Here is a 23818-nt window from a genome sequence, read left to right as displayed (position 1 = left end):
CATACACCTTAATTTAATTTTTATTTTTAAAACGTCTTTCCCCGTTATAAATTTACTATTCTTATGTATTTAAATGGTCTCCATGGGATGGATTTTTTTTAGAGCAAGTTGCAATTCTAAATGATTACCAATTGTTTAATTGGTATAATTGTAGATTATTCCTAATATTGTCGTTTTAATTTTCCTTTTGCATACCTACATCATTCGATTTGCATTGCAAAGTTATTATTAGAATAAAATTAAACGTAAAATTAATTTAATGGACATATATTAAATATGAATTACGAAAAACAGGGGTAGTGACTTCATAAATATACCACACATACTTATACACACACTTAAAACTATTTAGGTACTTGTTATCTGCAATGAATTTGTAAAATGAGTTTACTTTTAAATAATAATTAGAAATTGTGAAATTTAAGGGAAAGTTTTATCAAAAGGCGTATTTTAACGGGGTTTTGGAGTTGCATACTGTGGTAATTTTTAAATAAAATCCTGCTTTATTTAGTTACTCGAAATAAATTAAATTTGAATTGTTGAAACCACACGTAATGGATGAAGAAAGAAGCAAAAGATAACAAGTCATATTTTGTTTATGTGTTTTGTAAAAGCTAAATATTAAAAAATCAGGTAAAAAATTAAAAATGTTTAGCGTTTTCAAGAGTGTTCGATTTTTGACGGTTAGTAACCTAGGTACTCTCAAACGAGATTAAGTAAACAAGTACCCGCACCAAAGTCGCAAAATGAAAGTGTTTTTCCAAAACAATCAAACAGAAACACTTTTCACTACCTATACAGGCGAAGGTCTCGAAAAATATGACCACAATAACTTGCCAACACTCACTACGTTCGTGTTTCCTTTTTCTACCGTAATCTTTGGCTAAGCTTCGGTTATATTAGAATCATAAAGTTACCGTAGAAAAGGTACACGAGTGTTGTTCTGGTCATCCGCTTCTTTTACTTACGAAAATATAAGAAAAGAAAGAGTACTTTTAATAATAATTACATTTGAGGGTACTACAAATTACATGAGGGCCAAATTCGTGTTCAGTCTACCGAAGTCCAAATTTTTCGGAAGTACATTGGGTATACCCAAAAATGGTTAAAATTGGTCGTTTTTGATTGGATTTTGAATTTTTCAGTTTTATTTTATATCAGGTGAAATTGTGTAAGCACAAAAACTAATATTTTTCACAGCCTGTGTGACTCCCGAAGCTCCTTAATGTAGTAAGAAACTTTAATTTTTGTTAATTAATTAACGCTAAAAGTAAAGGGGTAAATTTTGACATCATTTATTTCGAAAATTGTTTCGATTCAATATTCAATTATTGTGGATAATAAACCAACATGTAGAATCCACGGATGTTTTAATTATCTAAAGTAGATACAGTTTAACAGGAAAAATACTTTTAAATAAGTCCATAAGGTACGTAGATACATAAGCCTATGCTATCTGTTTGATATCAAACATTTTTTGAAAACTTGTAAATAGCCTTGTCATTATTATAACTCACGACGCATCAGTTAAAATAGGAGTACCATTAACTTAGTAGCATTAAGCGTAAATTATTAAAAACTATTACAATTTTATTAAATACCTAGATTTTTTAAAAATTCAGAAAGGTATTTCTATTTGAACTTGGAGATTTATGTGATTTATTATTAAATACGTATTGTCAGCCAACTGGGGTAAAACTAGATCGTTCGAAAATGCAGACTAGGGTGTGGTAAGGTGGGTGAGCTACAATAATATTGATACCAACCAACCAACCAACCTAGCCCGCATGGTCTCACGGTATAAACTGACAAACGCGGTGGCGTCTCGTTACAAGGAAATTTTTGTGGTTGGTCTTAAACCACGAATCTTGCTCGAAGAGTCGACAATACATCAGCTAGGGAACGACAATATATTCCAACTTTCAGAACAATTGTATACATTATCCCTAGTCGACACCAAAATATATAGAGTACCCAATCAAACAAAACAAAAGGGGAAATTTCTTCATTGCCTACTTTCAGTGTGAAGATTTCCTGTCTCTCATGTCAAAAACGAATAATGCATTATTACCCTTCTGGATCGAGTCGCCAAAAATCTTAATAAATATCATCATTCTAACTAATATTACTACGTTATTCATGTAAATGAGGGTTTGTTTGTTTGCTACTATATCACGTCTTAACTGTTTAACCGATCGTAATCAAATGTTGTACACATATTGTCAGCGGTACAGAAAAGGACATAGGGTACCGTTTATCCAGAAAAATAATACTATTCCCGAGGGATATAAAATTAGTTTTATGTGGTCGTCGATGATCTTTGTCAGGTATTTAGGACATCAACGCGAGCAAAACCGCTGATAAAACCTATCATAAAATTTTGTACACATATTGTCAGATGTACAGAAAAGGGCATAGGGTACCGTTTATCCAGAAAAATAGTACTATTCCCAAGGGATAAAAAAATAGTTTTATGTGGTCGTCGATGATCTTTGTCAGGTATTTAGGACATCAACGCGAGTAAAAGCGCTGATAAAACCTATCATAAAATTTTGTACCCATATTGTCGGATGTACAGAAAAGGGCATAGGGCTACTACTATTCTCGAGAAATAGAAAAATTAGTTTTATCTGGTCGTCGATGATTTTTGCCAAATATTTATGACATTCGCGCGTGTGAAGCAAGCTGGTAAAACCTAGTAATCCGCAAAGGAATGTGCCGTAAAAATTCGTAGGAAGTCCCTTTTCGGAATTCCAAAAGTTCTTATTAGAGACTGACAATATTCTAAAGATAGACGAAACTGAGTCCATAGTTTTTTGTACTAATAACAACATCGATACATTTGCAAGTTGAAACTGCGGATATTTTTATAGAAAACACTACGTTGTATCTTTCCTCTTAATATAATTCTTTCATTAAGAGCCTGTCTACAGCACAAGTTGCCTTGCTCTTTTTTTATTTCATTGCGATTGTTTTTTTTATTACATTACCATTGAACTAGTTTTTTAACAGAAAATTCATTCAGATAAGTTTGCATTAAATGTTTGGTCGTTTCATGTTTGTGAGTTTGTTTATGTACATTTTTTCCTCTTTGAAACAAGGCCAAGTAGTTATCTCTTGTTACCGTAATAACAGCTGCCGTTGTTGGTCGTCTGAAGAACCCGACACGTTGAAAAGAAACGAAAAAGAAAAAATAAGAACTTGACGCGGGACGTACATAATATACAATGTTTCACTGAGAAGGCAATCAAAATTATTAATCTCATCAAAGTATGCTTATGTACATGTATGTACATAGGTGCATGTGTTGTTATGGACTGAAACTCTAATTACCAATTTTACACTTGTTTCTGTGTTTAAAAGTCCATCTGGTACTGGAACGTAATTATCAAATGAATGTTTGCATTTTATACATTTAAATGAGCCAATGCCCACGTAGTGTTTGTATGTTACATTGAAACTGCAACATATGAATGAATGAAGGTGCGATTTTTTTTACCAAATATTAATAATAAATACCTAGATCCCCGAAGGCGATCACCATTACCGTAACTTGTTTAATATGTTTTGTCATTCCATAAGAGAAACACAATTTTATGGTTGGAAAGGCATTTTATTATTCAGTATAATCTCAGAACTTCAATACACTTGTTCCAGTGATCTTCTAATTTATGGATTCCGTCCTTGAAGTCAGAATCCGGAATAATGTCGAAATACGGCTGAATATCGCATGAATTTTTTGAGATGTGAGAACAACCAGAAATAAGAGGGAGCTAAGTCTGGCGAATAGAGTGGATGTCGCGACAGTCCATAGTTTAATTTACTGGTTCCGCGATTGTTTTTTGAGATGTGTGATTGGGTGCATTATGTTGATGAAAAACGCTTTTTTTATTTTGTAAATTAGGCCTTTTCTTACCAATTTTAATATCCAACTTGTCCAAAAGATTACAACAATAATCTGCGTTTACTGTTTTACCAGTTTGGAGACAATCCTCAAACCAAATTTCGTTTACATTCCAAAAAACTGATACTAACATCTTTTTTTGTGGAAGAAGCTGATCAATTTTAAAATCATCACTTTTCCCTTATTTTTACCCTGATATTATAGAATAGAGCATGGCTTTGGTTTATTTAGAGATAATCGGTGAATAGACAAATTGTTCGATATATAAAATACATGGATTCTGCGTCAAAAAATACTGAGAATATCGTATCGTAAGTGGTGTGCTACAACTCCTGATTATTCCCTTTTTGTGGCACTTTGTATTTTTTGATAATGTGCTCTTATATTGCATTTCTCATATCACAAATTCAGTTGTTCATATCTGAGAAACCAAACACTCTCATCTTGAAATTTTGCATTCAGCGTATACTTTTATCATTATAATAGTATAATCCTTTAGCAGTTATACCCAAACAAATGGGGGAGGTTCAAAGTTGGCAAAAACTAGGTATGCTTTTTAGAAAGATAATTTTCAAATAAAAATTGTAGAGAAATTAAAAACCTTTACTTTAAGCCCCCGTTCGGTTAATTTAGTCAATTACTTATTGCAGAAATCCGAAATATTTGTAAAAAATTGCCATTTCTTTTATATTGATTGTTTATTGCAAAAATGACTTTTTTAATGACTTTACCACATTGAAATGATGGTTTTTAAATTTGGAATCAAACTAGTTGTTGTTGACGTAAATTTGTCAGTTTGTTAGTAAGATATTGTTAATTGTTTATCTCAACAGACATGAATAATTATTGTCATAACTTTTTTTAGGCATGCATTTTCAGTTGACATAGCTCTAAAGATTTTTAATTCCTCTACAATTTTTATTTGAAACTTATCTTTCTAAAAAGCATAGATACCTTGCCTTCTAGATCTAAAAACCTAGTTTTTGCCAACTTTGGACCTCCCCTATTTGTTAACGCACACTTTTTCGAAGTTTATAAACATACAGGAATGCTTAACTTTTCCCCGGCTACAACAAGGAATCACTCACGTCCTATAACAAATTTATATCGGGAAAATTATCTACCGACTGGACTATTAGTTAAAAACAAAATTTGAGGGCGAGAAACCGGACGATTTTAGCATTCACTTTTTAAAAGTTTTACTTTCCTGTTTTGCATTCTTAAAATCGAGAAGGCGCCCATGTTTATTTACATATAATTATTTAACGCCCAACGGTTTAAAAAAATAAAAAACGAACACATCTTGTAGATTTAGATGTTACAAACATAGACATCAACGAGAGTGCGATGAATGAATCGATTTTTATATTGATTTTTTTGCAATGGTCGATTGCCTGTTAAAAATTCACGTCCTTAGTTAAAGAATATAAATATTCACGGCGGGTTCGAACGGTTTATGTCCACGAGCATTGATTTTAAAACATCCATATAGACAGGCATACACATTGGAACATTTAATGGCGAATTGGTAGGTGGTGGTTCATTATGCTACTGTATTTGCAAACATTACACGCAGTAGCAAATAATGGCAAGAAGCCTTTCATCAATGTTTCAACAACACATACTTATGACTGGTTAATGTTATAAGGCACAAATATAAAACAGCTACGGAGTTTCATTTGAATGTTTTTTTCGACAAACTTCAATCATTATCTCAAACGAATCAATTTATTGTAAATTTTTTTGAAATGTTAAAAAACAGACCTACAAACTTGTAGATACCAACATAAATGTCTTATCCGTCACCGGAATCGAGTCTCGAAGATTTTTCCTGCTTTTTTAGACATTGACAAATTGGTAAAGCTTTTGTGACCAGTAAGGTGAACTAATGCTATTCTGATTGGGTCTAAAGGTCGTATGTTGAAGTTGGTTCCTACCGTTTCGCTAGCTCGAGTGGCGACTTCTTCAGAGGTCTTTCCATCTCCGTTGCTAGATCTGGATTAGTGAAACTTTAGGAAGTAACTCCAACTCACGAACAACATCAGTTTTTCCGAGTTTGTTTTAAATATCCGCCTAGTCAGTTTCCAACTAAAAAATTAGGTAAAGGTCTAGATGATGGGGATGGTGGGGATCGAAGGAGGAGGTCTCCCTCACCACTGTACCATAAAAAGTTCGTGGCGGTCTCACCCCTATAAAAAGTTATAAGGGTTCAAAGTTAATAAATATGCCAATTTTTATACATTTCTAGGCATGTAAATATTTATATAGTCATTCTTAAACAATATTCAAAGGTAAAACTAATGAAAAATACATAAAAATATTGTGAAAGTTATATAAAACATTATTTAAATATCTTTATCAATTTAGGTTAGGTTAGGTTAGGTCAGGTTATCGGGTTTTGTTCAAGTGACCACCCTCTTTCGATCTCCCACCTCCGCCCGCTCGAAAATATTTTTTTTATTGAATTTTATTTGAATTATAGTGTATGGAAATTGTCAAAATAATCAACTTTCAACCCCCATAACTTTTTATGGGGGTGACACCGCCGCAAATTTTTTATGGGGTTGTACTCAGGTGACCACCCTCTTTCGATCCCCCCTACGGTGTGGGGGCCATCATCTAGACATTTACCAACTATGGCCTAATTAAGTAAGGACTTCTGATGCTAAAATGATAGAAATCGAATCTGTCCGAGACGGTTATGTAATTACAAAACTTGTACCTACGAACATGCAACCAGAATCAGGAATAATTTTATCATCTACCGCCGACCGAGTAATGCATTAATTGTTCCTTTGTAAAGACAGAGGGGGTTCGTCAAAGTAAAATTAGCGTAAAAGACGAGAATGAAAATNATAGTATATGAAAATTGTCAAAATAATCAACTTTCAACACCTATAACTTTTTATGGGGGTGAGACCGCCGAAAATGTTTTATGCGGTTGGCACAGTGGTGGGCGAGACTTTCTCTTTCGATCCCACCCACCCCCACGTCCTTCGGGGGTGGGGGCCATCATCTAGACATTTACCAAAAATTATTTTTTTTTGTGACGTATAACTACAGATTTACGGTTTTCGGATTTTTCTCTTTCCTTGAGCTATATAGGAAATTACTTCTTTCGACTGGTTCCGATGGTAATCGTTCATTGTTGAACAGAAATATATTTCGTTCCGAAATCACTCGTACTCGATTTTTATGGAGCAACCATGGTTGGGACAATAATTATTGTTTTTTTTTATCACTGGAACTCGTCCTTAATGTGCCATCCATAAAATATTACACATATGTGCTTCAAATGTAACCTCTGTGCACATTGCTGGTTATTCATTTTATTTCAGCATCACAACTCATTCATTTTTTATGTACGTTATGTTTACATCCCGGTGTCTACAAACAGTAACTTGCGTCTCAAGTACGTCCCTGCTTCTTTTTACTTATATAACCCTTCAACAATTAATGGCAAACTAAAGAAACGGTTCTGCAGTCGTTTACTGATTGGTAGCAGAAAAAAATTGATTGAGGGTACTTTTTCGAAATAGATCAATCAAATTCTACCCACAGCATATTAGATATTGGAAATGACAGAAGAGACTCACTGCAGACGAATTTGGTCGGAAATGGCGCTTTAAAATGAAAAGTAGAATCTTTGATTAATTTGTAAAGAACTTTCTTGCTAGGGTCATCATCATCATATAGAGTCATCATCATCATATAGGGCATGGCACTTCAACTTTTTTCTATCCTGAGTTAATCTTCGCATTTCTCTAAAACTATCCACAGACGGGAAGGGTACATTAAGAAATAATGTCTTAGGTACCTTTCGAATGTCGAACATAGAGTTACTAATGTGACATTTGCTAAAGTTTGTATACGAAAAAGACCCATGTGTAGATAAATAGAGTTAATCTTTCACATTCGCGTTCCTTTCACGATTGTGGATATAGGCAGAGTCGCGGTAAAAACGCCATCTGATTTATATTTGTGTACGTGTATTTGTGTGAACATGTACCACAAGTACGTATGTGTTGTACATATAAGTGTATAGTTTAGAAAACTGGCCACAAGTTGTTAATATTTATAAATGTTGGTTGCTACCTATCTGACGGCATATCTTGAAGACATAAACACCTCGGCCGCTAGACAGAACCGAATTGGAATTGCAATGAGCTCAAGCTTCCAGATTCGAATGTTCGTTTCTACCTTTAGCTATAGGTAATCTAATGGTTTTCATCGCGACAGTTCACTTTTTACTTTCTGATTTTAAAGTACATGTTTATACGCACTGGTCTACGGAAGGGTTGTTGGAATTTAATTTGTTGATCGTCTTCAGGAAATATTCTATCTTCCTATAGCAGAACTTTGATAGTTCTGCAAGAAAAATTGAAAAGTTGTCCCCATAAACAATAACAGAGAGATTTCAATAACATTTTAGAAATAACAAAACGACACGTAATAGTATAATAGCAATATTTGTTGATATATTAAATATTATACAAAAGCCTTTTGTATTTTATTTTAAAATACTTTTCCAAACGTATTTTCTGTTTGTAAAATGCAAAATACATTTTTTCGGCTAGTTTCACCGATCAAACATTACATAAAATGATGAATGAAAGTTGACCATTGAAGGTAATGGAAGCTTAAAAATTTAACTGAAGAGAGCCCAAAAAATTCTAAACACCTTGCAAATGGATAATAATCCAAAATATTGGATCGATATTGTTTTCCGGGATCAATGTCATGGTCCATCGAATTTTGAAGTTCCAAATTGATATCAGCACCTGCCAAATCATCACTTATCGTACCTTTAGTAAGGAACTATGAAATTCTATGAATTACGACAAAGCAGTCCGCAAGACAATATCGAATTGATTATACGCCAGCTGTGGAAAACTGAAAACTACAAGATATTGTGATGTGCTAATAAATGCATATAATCCAAAATTCTTAGAAAACGATTCGAAAAACTTCATTTATTGGATGAGCCCAAAGCTAAAGAAACTATGGATTCCATTTCTTTCTCTTATTACAATGTGTAAAAGATCAGAAACAAAATTGGGTTGTAAATACTTTGATATAAAATAATTAATGGCGATTTTACATCAGTAAAATTATTTGCAACGCTATTTTGGCTCTAATCTTTCACGCTGAGCAAACTATTTTAGCATCAGTGTCTTTTTTCCAATTAAACCGGTAACATAGGCAAATAAGTAAGCATATAAAAGAATTATTTGCTGCTGAACTGAAGATACTGTAGCATAAAGATAGAAAAACTATATCATAATTAGACAGACTTTAAACAGAAAGATATGAATCATACTGAATCTTCACAGTATTTGATACAGTGTAAACACCACTATTAGCCTAGAAAAACTCCAATATTTAAAAAATGAGCAAATGCCTGCAGTTTTCTTAAAAAAATAATTAAGTGAATGTAGAAAATTAAATAAGTACTACAAAAAATTATTTTGAAAATACGTATTTTGCATTTNTAACATTTAAAATATAAAAGGGAAATCAATTTTGTATTTTACATTTAAAATAACAAATGAAAAACGTATTTATATTTTGTATTTAAATACTTTTAAAAAATCATTTTGCACATCTCTAACTGTCTCACTGTAAGCTTTTACAGTTATTGTTGTACTATATAAGTACTTTTTTATCAGTAGTATCGCTGCTGTTTCGACTTGTTTATCTTGTACAATCTCCTAAAAGTTGTGAGCTACCTGCTACAATCTCTTCTGCTTATTGTAAAAGCCGTACCCATTGAGCGAAGGAATTGGTAAAAGGACCAAGAAACAAGGGATTTTATAAAAGGTTCAAGTATAATGTGCCCTGAATCGTAAAGACCAACAGGCCTGTGTGCCACCTGTTACCAGCTAAAGATCGAATTTCATCTCATGTGTATACATTTTCACAGACATCCAACTTATACCCTGTCTCTGTCACACCCAGGTACACATAACACACGCGAGTTTCTGTGTGTCACAGAGGGTTTGTGTATGTAGTCTTTCGTTATCCAATTTGTAATTTTTCTGACATGGTCCTTCCAAAGTCAGCCATTTTTAGTATTTACTCATAATAAACCAACATAAAACTTCATTTTTAGGGTTCTGTGCTAAAACAACGGAACCCATACAACAAACTTGCTCTTATGCTGGATTATTATTATATTTATACATAATCCAATGAGTGCAATCTGCAGTCTTGTCAATATTTGTTAAATAAAGCATTTTCTACTGTTTTAATTATCACTTAATACCATTTTTAGAAGATGATTAGGTGCAGTGAAAATATCCATCATTTCTAAAGTAAAATAAAAAGATTATTAAAAATTTACCAACATTTTTCAGAAAGATCGTAGATCATATAAAGACGAATTTCTATCTACATATTATGCCAATAAGTTTAAGAAATAACTAATTCTTAAATCGAAAATATTTCTTTTCAGATGGAGCTGGAAGGGTACGAAGTGTACGACTACAGTTTAGAAGATCAAAACTTTTATGATGCCGATCCACCAAAAAAGTGTCAACCCAAAAGACGGGTTACTTTCAAAAGGCAACTGGCTAAGGTTAGAAATTTAATTATTCTGTAAACAATTTTTTTATATTCGTTTTACCTTTAAAGCACAATACATTCCCCTTATTCTGTAATTAAAAATAATGAAAAACTTATGTTCTGAAAAAAAGTTCTTTCACATAAGAGGAATTTTCCTTAAAAATTATTGATTGATACGCCTAGATGGATTTCAGAATGAATAGTATATTCCTAAATTGTAATATGCTCTAAGACTTTAAAAATGAAACGTTTTGAACGATAAACTCGCTATCATGTGAGCACTTTCTTCCGGTATCCAAGATTTTCATATATCTACTGTATGTATAACGAAGGAAGATGCTCAAACCTTTATGTTTCGTTATGGAGAATTTAGACTCTTAGACTGTATTTTTTAATTAAGTAATTTGTGTACATTCTTCATGGATTTATGCTCGTACTGATGTATGCTAATTTTTCTGTACGAAAAAAACAAAAAAATGACAATGCATATTCAATCACGCGCATCCTGTGAATAATAAAAAATCGCGAGTCGTCCTTCACAAAAGTCATTCTTTTCGACGTTAAAATTCTTGGCATACAGATATTGCTATAAAAAGATCGCTTCTATACAATGTAACTTGGTAGAATGTTCTTAGGTATACCTAAAAATTAAAGTCGGTTTGGGCGGATTCGTAGCGTATGTAATAACCATTTAGCCATACATCTACCGGGAAAATTCATGTATCTGTATATTGCACGAGTGGGCGAAGAAAATGCTACTTTTATTTGAATTAAAAATCAGCTGTTCTATCTTTGAATTTCAATATTTATAATGAAGTGAACTAATTGAGTCTAACTTACTAGGACAATGACATTGGTACCCATGTTCATCTGCACGGGGTAAAATACAAGGATCTTAATGTGTATACATAACTATGAATTACTGCAAATAGAGTAATGATCGCCATTAGGAAGGCGTGGAAGGACCTAACATAATTTTTTTGTCGACATGAAATTTCGACTGGCAACATGAAATGTGGATTTGCAACTCGAAATTTAGATTTTCAACTTGCAATTCCAAATGTACATTAAATTGCAACCAGACGTAACCTAAGTCAATCCCAACTTAAGTTAAGGCAATTTTCAGAAAGGTCAAAAGCACTACTACACTCATTTCGTTCGTGTTGTCTTTACCTACTCTAACCTTATGATTACAGGCGATCGAATGAAAGCTTTAAGTTCAGTTAGGTTAGAATCATAATTTCAGAGTAGATAAAGACAACACGGACGAAGTGAGTGTTGTCGTAGTCGTGTACTTTTTGAACGGTTGAACCAAACGTAATCTAGCCCAATTCATAGGCAAGTGAATCGCAGACAATAATCGTCGCAAAACTGATGGGCAAAACTATGATTTCGACTGAATTATTATTGATTCCTTCTGTGCTTATGCTCAACTCGAAATTTTGCGAATTCCGAATTACAAATCGAAATTTTAAATTGCAAGTCAAAATTTCGTGTTACAAATCGAAATTTCGAAAAAAATATTGTGTCGCCCATCTACTCCTTTGTAATATATCAATCGACGCTAAAGTAACTATATGTATATACACATGCATGCTGTTGTGTATATAGTCTCTATGTCTCTTGTGCCAGTCAGTAGTGCTACCACCCTTTCTCAACACAAAGACTGAACTTCCTGTAACGTCACCAAACAGTGTCCCCGTCTTCCGGTACGAATTAGTCCGCGCTCCGCTGCTTCCTCTTATTAGCGATTGTTGCTCAGGGCGACTCTCAATCTCATCTCGAAAAACACATACCAAATGTATAGTACATACACGAGAAGCGATTGTGTGAAAAAGCATTCTATAATGGAATCCGTGTGAATGTTTGATTCATTAATGACGAAAAAAGAAAAGTTCAAATTAAAGACACATTAAAGATTATTGTCCTTTAGCGTTGTTATTAACTTACGTTCGGACCTTCGTCGTTATGGGTTTCGATGTCAAGTCATTCGACCAAGGGAGCTAACATATCTCTTCAATGTTTCATTGCTGCAGTCGACACAATGTCATTTTACATAGATTTTAGGTACGTTTTCTTCATAGACTTAGAAATACAGGGACAGAGGATGTTTTCGGGAAAACGGTGAGATAACGGATACCTTAATTTCATTAGCGTCCCGTACTGTATTCAGTTGTATACGTAAGAATATATGGACAGAGCATGAAAGGGGTGAAGTCTCTCAGGAGAAGATGTGTGGTGCCCAAACAGTGCTGCCTATATCTTATTGGTACATTTTTGTGTCAGCAAACCGCTGAGTTGCACCCTAGATTACTAGTGGTAACAGCAAAAACTTAACCCTAAGCGAAACGAAACCACTGCGGGATGAGCGACCCGGTATCAATTTTGATATTGTAAGTTATCAAACGCAAAACGTAAACAAAATCTATTTAATCTATTTTTCTACGACCTTAGTGGCTTGCTGACTAGCACCTAACGCAAAAACATAGTCGATAAAATCTGAACACCACCAGAAGCTTTACTCCACACGCGGCGCAGTTTTCTATTGATCACCCCCTTAATAAAAGAACAAATACTAAACGTGCTTACGTGATTTTATTGTGCTAAAATATTCGATTACATTATCAAAACTTACTTTCCTGTCTTTCTTAATGGATAATATAGAAAGATTGGTAAGTCGCGTTTGGCTCATTGTGAATCTTAAGTAAGATTTTATCAACTTTAATTTTGAGAAACTTCATTCACAAGAAGCCACCGAAACACAAATAGTTAAAAAAATCTTAAACACAGCGTTAGACTAGGAACAGACTCAGAGTAATCCCCCAATGAATTTCAGAAGCTCCAAAGTAATCCATTGGGTCTTTTCTTGTAGAGAAATGCTGGCGGCTTCCAAGTGGTACCTCAGTCGTAAAATCTCCAAAATAATGTCCTCTGCAGAAAATCATGGGTTTCTGTCAGATTTGGAACTATTTCACGAACTTCTTCCACTATTGCCACCCCTTAGTGCTTGGCCCCCAGGACGGACATCCCCCCATCATTACGCCGTCACTGTCTATAACGATATTTTATGCTTTCTCTTTATATGTTTCTATGTCAATAGATTGATATCTAAAATGCGTTTTGACACTCAAGGACTTCATTTAGAGACTGTCTCTGTTTCTTTCCAGTCTTTAAGTAATTGTGAGATGGCACCTTGGGTTTTAACGTTTTGGACAACAGTCATTCGAACAATCCTGCATCAAAGGTCATTAAAAATTCTGAATTTGTACAGAAGATGAATAACAAATTTTGGTATTTTAATTTTTATAGGTTCTTTTTGAGATTTCTTTCAAGACACCAATATTTTGTGAAATCGCTTCAATCTTGCTATATTCGCAGTATTTTTCGCACAACTCATAATTATCAAGTCAGTTATAAGTACTTTTTTATTATTATAGTGCATTCCAAACTATACGTTTTTGAAATGTTTATTGCTTTTCATAGGCTTTCATTTGGTCTGTTGTCAGCAATAGCATTTGATGAAACGTTTAGCATCTGCAAAAGCAAAATCCAAAAATTCGTGACGTTATACGTGCATATTTTCATTAGATCTACTGTTGATTTTGAAGCCCATCAGCGTAAGCAAGAAAAACATAATTAGCCCTTGAATGGGCACACACCCACGCACTTTATTATACATAGTGAATGTCTCACTTCGTTGTATCATTCGTTCCGCTCATTATGTCACTTACGGTTTCAAACAAAAATAAAAGTAACGGAAGTGATCAGACATTACACCGTCTCGGATGAATTGAGGTAGTAGATGTACACCGGATGTTAAAAAGATAATTATAACATCTCTTTGTCAGAGTAATAAGTGACAACAGGGAAGAAAGATTAAGGGTTGTAACCTGTCGTTATTAAGCTTAATTAAGTTATATAAATACAGAATGTTGTTGAAGTTACATTTCAGTTGTTCGCGGAAGTTACATTTCAGTTTTGTGGATGTACTGTACCTTTACCTTGCTTTAGTATCATACATGTATTTTAGGAATTAATAATGACGAAGACAAATACAATGTTCATGTTAACATCAATCAGCCTAATTTGTTGATTTCCAGGCATTCTAATAAATTCAATATTGATAGTTTCTTTCAGGTGACTTATTGAAGTTTTAAAGTTGTTAGTGTTTTCATTTCCTAAACTTCTTATGTGTTCTTTAATTCTTTCTTTGACGAAGCTGTTTGTTTGACCTATGTAACGTTCGTCGAGTGTCACAATTTAGTTTATAACCAGTGGGAACCTTATTATGGTAAATGTTTCTTTTGGTATTAGTTCCTGAAATAGCACATCATAATAAAGATCGGGAACAGTCCTTTGATTTTAATCCTGTAATAATATAAAATTGAAAAATCTGAAAATTAGTAATAGTATTTATTCTAAGAAGGTTCGTATTTTCTTAAAGTTGACACACATACAACCCATCTATGAAAAATAGGTATGTGGTTAATGAGGTAGAAATTTAATTATAGGTTCCTTATTGAAAAGAAATGTAGGTATGACGGCAAAAACCTATAATTATAGCAGTCTGCTTAAGGAGAATCTAATGAAATGTTAAAGGACAAGGTTTGCTCATTAAAAGTAACGGATTTAGAAATTGTTTTTAATTACCAGTTTGTTCACTATTATTTGTTACGGAGGAATTAATAAGTTTGTGATCTAATTCTGGTATTACCAATGGGTTAAAACTTCGTACCAAAATATGAGAATAAACTTTTATAATCAGATTGTATAGTGGACCGTTTCTTAATCTGTTTGACGGCTGGAACCCTTTTTAGTGTCATGTTTTTCGTTAAACACCTGAATTGCTTCAATGGCATGGTTTTAATGGAACATTCTTTTAAATGGATTATTTGTGATGAAAATGAGTAATAAAATAAACAAGAATCTTACAATTAATCTAAAGCTTTTTAGAAAATACTACAAATGGCGCAGTAAACGCCATCTGTAGCACGATGCTACATTTTAGGATTACGTATGCTCGAGGTGGTCTGTATTCTGTCGAAACTGCCAGACGCGGATCGCGATTTCGATCTTCTTGGATCTCATCAGCGCTCCGCAGGCAGCTCCGACAGAACACAGACCAACTTTTAGAATACAGACCACTTCGAATTATTTTATTCGATTAAGCTAACGTGCCTATTACGTTGAGGTTGGCTACGCCGGGATTCGTTTTCAGCAAGTAAATATCCGCAGAAGTGGACCTTGTTGGAGCATACGTAATCCTAAAATGTAGCATCGTGCTAGAGATGGCGTTTACTGCGCCGTTTGTAGTATTTTCTGAAACGCATCTTCTTCGTTTTTTAACTTTATTTTTGAGAAGTTAAGCCAATTCGGCACATGTTATTGTTTAAATGTATACATTTTTCATCTTATTCGTCGAGAAAAATTGAGATTGTCCAGTCAATTGCGATCCACTTATTGACCGTACCTGGTATAGTGTATATGTAGAGCTGGATGCGAAATTTCATCCAGAATATATGTAGACAAAGTATATGGTTACAAGTTCGAATAATCGGCGGGAGGGGGAGGGGTACGTTTCTAAATAGGCGGATAGCTCGTACCAGGAGTAAGGCGTAGATACTAGATACAGGGGGTGAAAATGCACTTTTTTTGTCTTTTCATATCTCAAACGCAGTATATATGATAAATAATCGGCTACAGTTAAAAATTTTCGGCTGCGATGACCATTATTTAGTCAATTTGACCGTAGTGTATCTTCTCAATTTTGTAAAAGAATCGACGTGTTCGGTTTCTGCCCCTACGACGGGTGGTCTTTCTGTTCTGCTGAACCAACTCACTGACTTTTGTTACGCTCCGAGATGCTCTAATGATATGTACAAAAGGCCGATGACTGAAACGAAAGACAAGACAGAGTACAACATATGTATATGTGTACAGCGTCTTCTGTCCAATGTTTATTATCTCCGTCAACGAGCAAACGAAAACGAAACGGTAGCTGCTCGATGTACTGGTTATTTACTTACAATACTTGCCATGTGTATGTACCTACTGTTCTGCTTACGATCTTTCTTTTGTAATTTGTACTCGTTGTTGTTGATCGTTGCGAGTGTTTTATTAAGCGTTTGTTTTTCCCAGTGCATGCAGAATATTTTAGCGGAACTGGAGCGTCCACCGACTTAGTGCGAGCGTCGTAAAATGTAAAATTAAAATAAAATACGGATCACACAAAACGTATAACGGAGGGACTTAGAAATAAAACTCATTATCCGGTTTGGATCCGGTACCCGGCGGATCCGACTTTTTTTAGGATCTGACTGGGTATCGAATACTGACGCCCCCGAGTACACGGCAGTGTCTCCTGGTAATTCTACCATAGAAAAAAAAAACATAATGAGGACGTTCCCAATAAAAAATTTTTCTTACGATAATCTTTAAAATTTAATTGTAAATACCTGCCTGTATTCTGAACGCATACGAAAAAAATTCGATCCATTTTGCGGTACTCACTTTGGAAATATTAGCATTTTAAATTTCTATTTGAACGTATGTTAATTTATACATTTCATACTAATTAATGTAGGGTTTAGTGTCTAACAAGTTTAATTTTCTTACAATTTTTTTTAAATTTCGGGAATAGGCAGATAATATTCACATAAATAATTTCCATACAAAATCGGCACAAGAAGCGGTATATGTTTTGTTGTAAACAATGTGTAAAGTAAATCTCAGACTCAGACTCTCCTGCATAAGCTGATCAGTAGTATGCGACTTGGCCACGCTGCAACTGCGCGGGACGTTTAAGTTGGTTATCCTAAACTGTAGAACCTGCGTGTTGTCATTTCTGATTTCTTTTAACAATATTTATTTTGTTGTAAACAATGTGTAAAGTAAATCTCAGACTCAGACTCTCCTGCATAAGCTGATCAGTAGTATGCGACTTGGCTACGCTGCAACAGCGCAGGACGTTTGTTGGTTGTCCTAAACTGTAGAACTTGCGTGTTTTCATTTCTGATTTCTTATAACAATATTAAAATTACTATTAATATTTACTCGATTATTATNCTTCGAATTATTTTATTACACCATTTATATTAGAAAGAAATTATATATTTATTGACTGATAATAATAAAAATGAACAATTATATAAAATGATAAAAAATGTAATAATATTATCTAAGTATAACTTTATATTACCAAAACTAATAAATAAATTATTTGGCTTTTTTTTTCTTAAAAATTGTATCACTTTAGTAATGATATCTTTTCACCTTTATCAGTTCGAGACGATACAAATATGAGACGTTGCCAAATCGAATAAAGCGACGCAGTAGGTCAATTTTTTCGCTTTTGTACATGGGAGGCGAGGCAAAAGAGCGTAGTGCTGGTCAACTAATTCTTACAGTACAAGTGGGTAACTTATATAGGGAAATCGTATTCGTAGGTTGGGAACCACTGGTCTTTGGGAACGTCCTTTAGTATAACAAAACCCTACGTAATAAACATTGATAATTAAGACTGTATTGGAACAGATCGTTACAATTTCTGTCGCTTGTTGGTACATGAAGTTTTGATTGACTATAACTTCTTAGTATGATTTTGTCAACTTACAGACTTTTAGTGTTTATAAACATTATAAAGCTCGCTTCAAGTCATGAACGATTAACAGTAGTGGTTTTGCCGGGTATTCGGTACAGCTAATGCTAATTACTCGATTATCCGGCAAAATCATTATCCGATGCATATCTATTTTGTGCGTTTAGAAAATCAAATAGACGAAAACTGTTAAAGACAATCTAAAATAAATATTTCAGTCAGTCCTTTTGTTTTGAACCTAGGTTTTTATAAAGAATTATTTCTTTGTACAGTTTTTTGAAAGCTTGAAATGTAGAAGGTTTTCATTATAATAACTGTGTTCGACTGTAAGTTATTTTGGTTATGCTACAAGCTACAGAAGCTGCTAATTGTAATCTCATAGAGACTCAATCATATGACAAATTTTTCTTACAAATTACCTGATACCCTTGTTATTATAATCTAACTGATAAGATTAGAAAATAAAAGGCAATCCTTCAGAATAAATCTCTCGTTCGTTTTTAGATTTTACAGTAAATAATAACATTTCAAACTAATGTCATTTTATAAAATTTTGAAGAGGTTAAAGGTTATTCACCAACTTCAAATTTTCATCTCGTTGTTTTTACTGTAAAAACTGAAATTTTAATTTTATACAATTTAAAGTATTTTTAATTTATTACCTTCAAAGAATATGCTTTGTTTGCTACGGATTTTTTAATTCATTGAACTGATTTTNTTCAGAATAAATCTCTCGTTCGTTTTTAGATTTTACAGTAAATAATAACATTTCAAACTAATGTCATTTTATAAAATTTTGAAGAGGTTAAAGGTTATTCACCAACTTCAAATTTTCATCTCGTTGTTTTTACTGTAAAAACTGATATTTTAATTTTATACAATTTAAAGTATTTTTAATTTATTACCTTCAAAGAATATGCTTTGTTTGCTACGGATTTTTTAATTCATTGAACTGATTTTATTGAATGGAAAAATATTTCAATTACTATAATAATTATGATTTAATTTTGCTTACCTATGTATGTATTAGGTACTTGATACAACTAACGTAAGTAGGTATAAAATATTTCATGTCGCATCAGCGATATAACACATTTAATGCAACTATATTCCACAATCTTATCTATTGGCATTAATTTTTTTATTGCGCTGCTATCTTGATGAATGTTATCAAAATTTTAAAATACAATAAAGTACAACTTCGGAAGATTAGTAAACACAATGAACAATTATTACAATAACTGCTTCCAAATAAATTTTCAGAATATTTCATCTTTTGTTTAAAGGGATGAAACAGGTTTTGTGAAGCATTAAAATCGTGTAAATATGTACTAAATTAATATTGAAACCAATTTCGTCGAAAGGGGGGGGGGGGAACTAAAACATCTAGTAGTGAATTTGCTTCGTGTGTATCTAAAAAATTCACAGCGATCCACACGAAGATTTCGGTAGTTTGTTTTGTCTACAATCGTTCGTATCTTAAATGGAAATTAGTATTAACTACGTACTCTACCCTTGTTTTGTGTAAACTGAGTTAACGACAATAAAAAGCTTAGTAGAAGTGTCGCATTAGTTCTAATTCCATGTTACTATTTATAGTAGTCAGAAAATCTAATCTTTATTGTATCAAGCACTAGAATTCTCCAAAAAAATGAATGTTAATTGAGCCTGCAATGAAGTAATCCTGTTACTATTATTACTAGATCATTTCTAATCTTCTGTCAACACTCTCTAGATATAGTTTATGTTTTAATAAGTTATTATATATAAAATATATTTAGAGAGTGTTCCTGAAGGATTCGAAACGATCAAGGTTTGTAACTGAGATACTTTGAATTTTGTAGGGGGGTTTTACGCACCGGTACTCCCAGGGACCCGGGTGCGATTCCCGACAAAGGAGTGAAAGTAGCAACACTTTTTCCTTATTAATTTGAGGTTATCCGTACTGGTTTGTAAGTCACATTAAATCGGTAGGCACATATGACAACTTTTTTAAATTCTGTCTATAAAATATCTCGAGGTTTTTTAATTCGTTATAATACCTAAGCATTAGAATTACATCATAAAACTAAAAAAAAATATATAAAAAATTATAAGGATAATGCATTCTATATTTGATTAGACATGACTTCAATCACGTATTAGTTTGATAACTTTGATAAAGAAACACTACGTAGTTAGACATTTACTTTTAATTGCAGTCTGACAATGAAGAAGCTTATTTTATTTAAGATAGGACGGCTTTCCGGTTTCAATAAGATATTCGGCGGATCCGGTAGGACTAATGCCGGGTATCTATAGGGTTGTTCGGAAAGTCATTTCGTTTTTTCCCGACAGAGGATTTAATTGTATTCTTTTGCACCCAACTTCACATTTATGCCGTATATTTTTTATATGCTTTGAGAGCTCATATAGCAAGGCTTGTGTTTGAAAAATTCCAATTAATTCTACGCAGTAGTTTTTGGTTGGTGCCCTTTTAAATATGGAGAGCGATAAGCAGCATTTTCGACATATCTTACTGTTTTACTACAGAAAGGGTAAAAATGCTGTTCAAGCCAGAAAGAAATTGACTGATGTGTATGGAGAAGGTGTGTTGACAGTACGCCAGTGCCAGAACTGGTTCGCTAAATTTCGATCCGGCAATTTTGATGTCGAAGATGCACCACGTTCGGGAAGGCCGGTTGAAGCTGATAAAGACGCGATAAAGGCATTAGTTGATGTGAACCGGCGAATAACAACACGTGAGATCGGATTGAGGTTAAATTTATCAAATTCAACAGTTTATGACCACTTGAAAGGCCTGGGATTATCCTCGAAGCTCGATGTATGGGTTCCCCATGTTCTCACAGAGAGAAATCTGTGTCGCCGCATTGACGTCTGCGATTCGCTTCTCAAACGTCACGAAAATGATCCGTTTTTGAAGCGCATCATCACTGGGGACGAAAAATGGGTTGTATACAACAACGTCAAACGCAAGAGGTCATGGAGCAAAAAAGATGAACCGGCTCAAACCATTTCCAAAGCCGATATTCACCAAAAAAAGGTGATGCTGTCTGTTTGGTGGGATTTTAAAGGAATCGTTTTTTTTGAGCTTTTACCGGATAACACAACGATTAATTCGGAAGTCTACTGTCATCAGCTGGACAAACTGAATGATGCACTTCAACAGAAAAGGTCAGAACTAATCAACAGGAAAGGTGTAGTGTTTCACCAAGACAACGCGAGACCTCACACAAGTTTGGTCACTCGCCAAAAGCTTTTACAGCTTGAATGGGATACAATGCTACACCCACCATATTCTCCAGACCTGGCACCATCGGATTATTATTTGTTCCGGTCACTCCAAAATTTTTTAGACGGTAAAACCTTCACCTCAAATGAGGAGGTCAAAAACCTCCTCGATCAGTTTTTTGCCAGCAAAGACCAAAAATTTTATGAGCGTGGAATTATGCTACTACCAGAAAGATGGCAAAAGGTGTTGGACCAGAACGGTCAATATATGATTTAATAAAGTATTTGTTTATTATACGAAAACTGTCTTTCATTTCCACAAAAAAAAACGAAATGACTTTCCGAACAACCGATAGGTAGTTACCCGATACCCGCAAAACACTTACCGATACATCTGTAGAACGAATTGTAAATGTGTACAGAGCTTCCATTTGATTTGCCTGTATGAAGTTATTTATTTCGGTTAAAATGTTACAATTTTTACTTTTAAGTTACACACTTAAGTTATTGCATCGTAAATGCAGGATTTCTTTTTTATTTCTGTGTGTTCTTTTTATTTGAGAATATTTCAATCTGTAAATAAGCACAGTTTAAATTGTTTGTTTTTTAAAGGATACAATGGAATCATATGAATTAAAAGACGTTAATCTGCTATTAGTTTGGCACTTGAACGGGAACTATTTATATTTGATCATCTGGTGTGGTGAATAATGATGCTGCCATAGGTTTTACTAGCAATAAATTAATCCAGGTCAAATCCGGCGAAACAAATGTGACTCATCCTTTTAATCGGTTGCGTTAATTAGCATCAAAAGAGCCCACCAATTAGCTACAAATAAAAATATAAACAAACGAACGAGTTGCACTTCTTCGTAATACGAGGATTTATAAGAAAATATCGTAATAAATGAAAATTTCCAACCAGAAAGTAATCCCTTTTTGTTTTTTAAGTGCCCACAAAAATCTATTAGTGGATTATGATATAAACGTTCTCAAAAAATCATGAATGTTAAAAAGTAGGAAAATAGTAAAATCTCAATTAAAGGATCCAAGGAAGATACTGTAAGATGACTTTTAAGAGTACCTACCTAGAAATAGTATAGAACATGTGGTAAGGGAACGCGTTTGTAGGTATTTACTTAAAAGAGGTAATAGGAATGAGCAATGGGAGATGATTTACTAAATAAAAACCCTTCAAAATGGGGGAAATCTATGTAGGAAATATTGTGTGTGGAATGACATGGGAAAGACAGATGCACTGAATAGTGATTTTTCCTATCGGATAACTGGATACGCGGCATTAGTTGAGCTGGGTACCCGGCAAAACCAGTACGGTTAATGGTTCATATCTTCGTTCTGACGGATTTTCCCTTTAAATAGCACCTTCACGAATGTCCCGTTCAAAAAGTCGTTTAAACACTAAACGAAATTTTAATTCTTGGTTGGCGGATTTTCAACGAGGGTTTAATTGAAATTGAAACTGAAAATAAATGAGAGTTATTGAAGTAAAAATTAGGAGAATGCAGATCATTTTTAGTAGAATGCTTGGCTTAGACACTAAGATTATTCAACAAAATATTCAGTGAAAACAAAATGTAAATACTCTGATTGAGCATACACACACGCGTATTTTAATAGCAAAATCTTTTTTTGTTCTAGTTACAGCACTTATTTATATGTGCGTATGTTTGCACATAAAAAATTAAGCAGCTTTTCAAAATTTCAGCTTAAAATACAAATTCACTGAAGAATTTCGAAAATTTTCATTTTAACACTCGATGTTTTTGATGGACCTTCAAGTATCAATATGAAAATGTGTTTTTTTTTTATTTGAACTCATTTTAGAATAGCATATTAAGAAGCTGATTCGTTTTTTATTTACAAACATCTACTGTAAAGGAAAAAAAATTAGCACTTACTACTTTACCAATTTTTAAAATTTATGAGCGACCTCTAAGAAATGTTTAATAGTGCTAATTTTTGATATTTAGTATAGGTACTACTTATATTTATTAAAATAGCACATTTTATCAAGATCGCTTTTTTGTATGAATTATCTTAAAATAATCCGTTGTTTATTCATGAAAAGTTTTAAAACCTAAATGTTTTTTGTGGATGTTCGGGTTTTAGTGTTTTATTTATTCCCACAAATTAAATTGTATTTCAAAAAAATCAGCATAAACATTATTCATTATTTATTACTATCAATTAAACTGAGAGCGGAGAGAGACTTATTTCTATCGTCGTTGGAAATACCGATTTGAGGTGGCCGTATCCATACTCATTTTACCAATTTTGATCGTCTACTTTCATCGCTTAAATATACGAGGGTGGATTGATAAGTTTCCGGCCTGACCAAGAAAAACAAGGTTTTTAAAAATTTTTTTTTTTTATTTCTCAACATAATCTCCTCCAAGGCTGATACATTTCTCATAGCGGTGTTCCAGTCTATTAATGCCATCTCTATAGACTGATTCGTCAAGCTCCTCAAAATAACCATTTACAGCTTCGATTACTTCTTC

At 33.5% G+C, this 23818-nt stretch overlaps 1 protein-coding gene across 1 annotated transcript in view; it reads left to right on the top strand.

Annotated features, from left to right (window-relative positions):
• LOC112905461 overlaps nt 1–23818 on the top strand; it is a 31935-nt gene that overhangs the window by 1332 nt on the left and 6785 nt on the right. Inside the window, exon 2 of the mRNA XM_025977969.1 lies at nt 10359–10481. Coding sequence (XP_025833754.1) covers nt 10359–10481 — 123 coding nt within the window. The remainder of the gene's footprint in view (nt 1–10358; nt 10482–23818) is intronic.

Source organism: Agrilus planipennis, unplaced genomic scaffold (assembly GCF_000699045.2).
Source record: "Agrilus planipennis isolate EAB-ADULT unplaced genomic scaffold, Apla_2.0 scaffold34, whole genome shotgun sequence".
Lineage (NCBI taxonomy): Eukaryota > Metazoa > Arthropoda > Insecta > Coleoptera > Buprestidae > Agrilus > Agrilus planipennis.
The sequence above is the reverse complement of the archived record's forward strand: the minus strand, read 5'-3'. Positions and strand labels throughout refer to the sequence as shown.